Source organism: Dipodomys ordii, unplaced genomic scaffold (genome assembly GCF_000151885.1).
Source record: "Dipodomys ordii isolate 6190 unplaced genomic scaffold, Dord_2.0 Scaffold86, whole genome shotgun sequence".
NCBI lineage: Eukaryota > Metazoa > Chordata > Mammalia > Rodentia > Heteromyidae > Dipodomys > Dipodomys ordii.
In genome coordinates this window covers 2,801,110-2,807,034 of record NW_012267302.1, presented here as the reverse complement: position 1 = coordinate 2,807,034, position 5,925 = coordinate 2,801,110, and the positions used below count along the sequence as shown (strand labels likewise).

The following is a 5,925-nucleotide window of genomic DNA, read 5'->3' as shown; positions in this document are numbered from 1 at the left end:
GCGCTGTGGCTCAAGTGGTAGAGTGCTAGCCTTGAGCTGAAGAGCTGAGGGACAGCACCCAGGCCCAGAGTTCAGGCCCCACGACCGGACCCAAAAATAAATAAATAAATAATGAATAGCAAAAACCTTCACCCACAAGTTCTTTGTTGTCTTGAATGGCTAACCTAAACTCCTTGGAGCCAAATACTTGTTCCCAGATTTCTTTGCAGCTATGGTACCCATGTCACAGAGTTCTACTCTACACAATGAGATACAAGTAAATGTCTCCTGGAGGAGTTCTGTACCCACAAAGTGCAAGGCTAGAACTTGTTCTAGGAACCAGGATTACATCAATTGCAGACTAAGAAATCCCTGGAGTTGGGTTATGGTGCTATTTTAGGTAATCACACAAAAGTGACATTCTGGAGAGAGAAAAAATAATCTGTGGGAAGGATGACAAATACCAAGAGCTGAGATTATGACACAGTGACATACACAAGGAACACTAGGAGTGTAATTCAAGGTTATTGTAAAGAGAGGAGCATGACGGAAAAGAATAAGTACCAACGTAAGATCAGAGAAGTAGGGGACCAAACTCAGTGATATTCTGAAGCCATTTTCACCAACTCAACCAGCTGACAAGGGTCAAACATAAGCCTTTCTTCCCAACTCAGTGACTTTAGGTTATAACATCCATAACAGAAATATTTACATCATGGAAATCGATCAGTTTACAAATCAGGGTTTTGGTGTTTTTATTTCCTGGAGAGTTAATTTACAGCACATGTTAGCCATTACTGTTCATTTTAAGGGCTCTCCTGCTTCCGTTTAGAACAGGAAATAGTTACTGGAAGGTTCTGAGCTGAAGAATAATATCAAATAATTTAAAAGGATTGTCCTGAGCTGGGCACCAAGGACTCATGTCTATAATCCTAGCTACTCAAGAGGCTGAGATCTGAGTATCACATTCCAATCCAGCCCAGGGGGGAAAAAATCCATGAGATTCTTATCTCTAATAAAATATTTAGAGAAAGTCAGAAGTTGCACTGTGGCTCAAGTGGTAGAGCCTTTTGAGCATAAAGAGGCTCAGGGACAGTGCTCAGGCCCTGAGTTTAAGCCCCAGGATCCACACACCCACACCCACACACCCACCCACCCCCCCACACACACACATGAGATTGTCCTGATTTCCATGTTGAGAATAAAGTACCCTAATAGTGACTGGATCACTACTATCCCTTCATTTCTTTCTGACAGTGCTCAGGCCCTGAGTTTAAGCCCCAGGATCCACTCACACACACACACACACACACACACACACACACACACACACACGAGATTGTCCTGATTTCCATGTTGAGAATAAAGTACCCTAATAGTGACTGGATCACTACTATCCCTTCATTTCTTTCTGCTTTGAACAATGATGCCCAGGGAGGAAAGGTCATCCCGTACTATGAGGAAAAAAGATTTTTAGCTCCTGACTCAATGCCAGAGCTGCCAAATTCCATGTTTCTTGATATGTGATGACAATATATTCCATTTTTGTCAACTCTGATGGTCAAATCTTCTACTACTTGCAATTAAAGACATTCATAACTGATACACTTAGTGAACTAAAAGCCCCCCCTTCCCAAACTCCCACATTTCTTCCACAATTTCCCAACTACTGCTGTTGGTGTATACTATAACCACAGTTTACCTGTACAAATATTAATTAATTAATTATATAAATATATGGCTGGCCAACAAAAGAACTGGAAGACCTCAGTTACCTACCTCCTCCCTATTGGGAGTATCAGGAGGGGCAGTGGCCGCCACTGCCAATAGCTTGATGGGAGTCGTGGTATCACTGAAAACATCTGACACCTCCTGAGTCATGGCTTCTTGCATCTGGGCTTTCAGATCCTTAAAAATATTATTATAAATGAAAATCTCCAACAACATTCCAAAATCCTATCTGTTAATGTCCTTAATTCAATGACACATTCACTTATTCATTCATTTGGCTTTATTTAATAAATATTTCTTGAATGTCAAATGTGTTTACAACACTGAGTTAGCCCAGGTCAAAGTTATGCCTCTTATCCTCTAAGAAATTAGTGCCTAGTAGAAAGCATAGTTATGACATTCATGTCCCTATTCTACCCAATCAAGGAAGTGAACTTCCTTTCTTGGTGTTCTCTACAAAATGACACTGAGAATCACAGGGTTGAGCCCAAAGAAGACCCTAGGATGAGGCAGAGATCTCACTGCTGAAGAGACATGGTAATAACCACTAAAACTGGTAGATGCTGTGCCAAAATGCTAAACAATTAGTTATCTTAAGAGGAAAGAACCCAAGAATGGGGATTAGGTTTCTAGAACTCAGTAATTAATAAATGTACTGTTTTCTGAACATGAGTCTAAAACAGAAGATACTTAGAAATCACAAGTTCTTTTTCAAAGTTACTTCATTTAGTCCAATTTAAGTTTTCTGAGTTTATAAGAAGAAATCTCCATGCCCGCTATTGTTCTCAAGGTGGATGGTGTACACTGGGGAATGGCACTGGAGATGATTATACAGGCTACACACACAAATGACTATGATTTGTATCTTTTTTTAAATATTAGAAAAAAATTCAAGTAGGTTATCAAATGCATAATTTCAGGGTTATTCCTTTAAAATAATTATTTTGTTTTCTTTTATATAAATGTAAAGGTAATTCTTTTTTTTTTTGTCAGTTGTGGAGCTTGAACTCTGGGCCTGACTGAGAGCTCTTCAGCTCAAGGCGAGTGCTCTACCCTACTTGAGCCACAGCACCACTTCTGGTTTCCTTTGGTTAATTGGAGATAAGCGTCTCACAGACTTTCCTGCCCAGGCATGCTTTGAACCCTGATCCTCAGCTTTCAGCCTCCTGAGTAGCTAGGATTACAGGCATGAGACACCTGTGCCCGGCATGAGGCAATTCTTAATAAAAAAATAATTGACTATGACTCTATGACTATATGACTATGACAAGAGGCATATGGATAGAGCCAAAATCATGAATAAAACTTGGAAAAATCAACATTAGTTGCTACAAAACATGGGTGACCTTTTTCCTAGTAAACTCTCATTTCCTAATGTCCTTGGTCATACTCTTTTTATTTTCTTTAAAGCCAAAAAAGATATATTTGAATTTTAATTCTCTCTTCCATCATCCTTTTTCAATGATAGCATGAAAAGCTTAATGATCTGTGTTCCTGAGTTTACCTTTAAGGAGTCTTGAAGCTGTGATGCAAGTGCTCTGGCCTGAGGACTCTCCCCTTCCCCTCGGGCAGCCAGGTCAGCCAACTGAGCTGTCAGCTGATCCACACGGTCACACTTAGCCAGAAGATCTTGTCGATAAGGTCCCATCATAACATTAGCCAGACGATGTCCTTCAGCTACAAGCCCCCGGATGGCAGCCTGGCCTGGACCAAGAGAAAAATCACTAAAATTCACACAGACCCAGAGAAGGCAATAGCAATGTTATTCTATAAGTTTGGCATTTTTTTCACAAAAAGTATAACGAGACAGAGTTCCCTGACGAAAGAAAATACTTTCGGAATATAGAAAAGTATAAATAAGAATAGACTAACAACAACAAAAAAGAGTAGACATACTCTATATTAACTTTTTTTTATGTATGTACTGGAGATTTAGGCCAAGTCTTCATTCATGCTAAGCTACTCATCCAGCTCAACTTTTATTCTTTTTTTTCTTGACCATGTGCATTTTTTCCATTTCATTATGGTTTTTTTATCTACTTGCTTTTTTTGTGTCAGTCCTAGGGCTTGAATGTCCCTAGCTTTTGTGCTTAAAGCCAGCACTTTTACCACTTGAGCCACAGCTCCATTTCCATCTTTTTTGGAGGGGGGTGGGGCAGAGGGTAGATAATCGGAGATAAGAGTCTTACATACTGTCCTGAGCAGGCTGCTTCAAACCACAATCCTCAGATCTCATCCTCTTGACTAGCTAGGATTATAACTGTGAGCCACCAGTATCCCGCTAAATATCTTTTTAACACATGGCACAGGGTGTAAGGGGCACAGCACATGTCTCATAGATACAAATTCCTAGATTTGATCCCTAGCACTATAAAAACAGCAGCAGTAACAAAAACACAACCTATGTAGCATCTTACCATAGGAACTGTAATTATTTTACTACTTAGTACTGTTTACATACATTTTTGTGTTAATTCCTCAAAATAAATTGTATCTTAGAAAAAAATTCCTAAAGGTCAAATAATGGAATCAAAAACACCACATTCAACATATTTCTTTCAGTTTATTCCTACATCAGTAAGTTATACAATGGCCCAGTTGTAACAGAAGAGTCCTTGCAGCTAAAATAACCTAGTTTTTTGTTTTTGTTTTGTTTTCTTTTTTTTAAATTTTTGTGGGGGTCCTAGGTCATGAACTCAGGGCCTGCGTGATAACTGTGAGCATTTTTGCTCAAGGCTAGCATTCTACCACTTGAGCCAAACCTCCATTTCCAGCTTTTTAGTGGTTCATTGGAGATAAGAGTCTAAAGTGGCGCTATAGCTCAAGTGGTAGAGCGCTCGCTTTGAGCTGAAGAGCTGAGGGACAGTGCCCAGGCCCAGAGTTCAAGCCCCCCGACCGAAAAAAAAAAAAAAAAAAGGAGATAAGAGTCTAATATACTTTCCTGCCCGGGCTAGCTTCAAACATCAATTCTCAGATCTCAGATACATAGGACTGGCAGTAAGTCATTAAGAGTTTCAGTTCTGAGCTGAAGCTCTACTTGTGTAAATCATTTATTCTCCAGTACTACTGGAATAAACCACTAGATTTCATTAGCTATAAACAGAAGTAGAATTACTCTACAAAAACATAACTCACAAGTGGCTCAAGTACCCTTTTGGCACTTCATTAGACATGTTACAGGACATCAACAACCTGTTTATTTGCACTGAGACCAGTGCAAGGAGTGTTCAATGCACTGACACCCTTACCAACTCCCCGGTCGTCCACTGTGGGATTGTCAATCCACCGCTGAGCTTGCTCAATCTTGCCCTCCAGGTGGACGGCTGCCTTGGCAGGTCTGCTGTTGGCCACAGCCCTGTTGGTTTTGGACTGCAGGTTCTGCAAGGCAGTGGCTACCTGTTTGGCCAGTGCTCGAGCCTCTGGGGAATCTCCTTTACCCCTAGGAGAAGAAAAACAGCCATCGTGTCACAATTTACAATTTACACTATAGACATAATTCACATTGACATGACCCATCAATGACAAATAATAATGACAACAAATTCCTAAAAATTAGTAATTTGGAAAGGAGTAGTTTAATTAACCTTTGAATAAGAAAACAGTTTAAATTTAGACTGTTTTATTCTAGTTAAGACACTAAATAAGAGTTTGAGGCAATCAAGCTCAACAAAGTTCAATAATTGGGTGAGCTGAGTTCAATCAGTCATCACCCGCACCCTCAGCCTGCCACCAGTAAAAATAGTTCTCTGTGGAACGTAGTATGCTTGGACAGCAATGGCAGTGGTGACAGTAGTAGTGATGGAGGTGGTGGTGGTGAACAATGAAAATACTAACCTATCTGCCAAAATGTTTCATTTGGATACTATTTTCCCCCCTCACGCTATTTCTTGGGCTTGAGCTCATGTCCTTTCACTGTCACTTGGGTTTTTAACTCACAGAAGGTATACCTCCAATTCCAGCTTTTGCTAGTTAACTGAAGATACAAGTCTGGCAGAGGGCTGGGAATGTGGCTTAGTGGTTGAATGCTTGCCTAGCATACATGAAGCCCTCAGTACCACATAATACCACAAATCTTCAATACCACATAAACAGAAAAAGCCAGAAGTGACACTGTACCTCAAGTGGTACAGTGCTAGCCTTGAGCAAAAGAAGCTCAGGGACAGCACCTAAGCCCTGAGTTCAAGCCCCAAGACCAGCCCCCCCACCCCCACACAC

General features: G+C 40.5%; 1 protein-coding gene across 2 annotated transcripts in view; it reads right to left on the bottom strand.

The window, feature by feature from the left end:
- Positions 1–5,925, bottom strand: part of Vcl (vinculin) — a 115,714-nt gene that overhangs the window by 33,583 nt on the left and 76,206 nt on the right. For both annotated transcript variants that reach the window (XM_013025628.1, XM_013025629.1), the window contains exons 11-13: positions 4,959–5,149; positions 3,215–3,414; positions 1,759–1,887 (exon numbers count right to left, since the gene is read on the bottom strand). In XM_013025628.1, the coding sequence (XP_012881082.1) occupies positions 1,759–1,887; positions 3,215–3,414; positions 4,959–5,149 (520 nt within the window). The remainder of the gene's footprint in view (positions 1–1,758; positions 1,888–3,214; positions 3,415–4,958; positions 5,150–5,925) is intronic.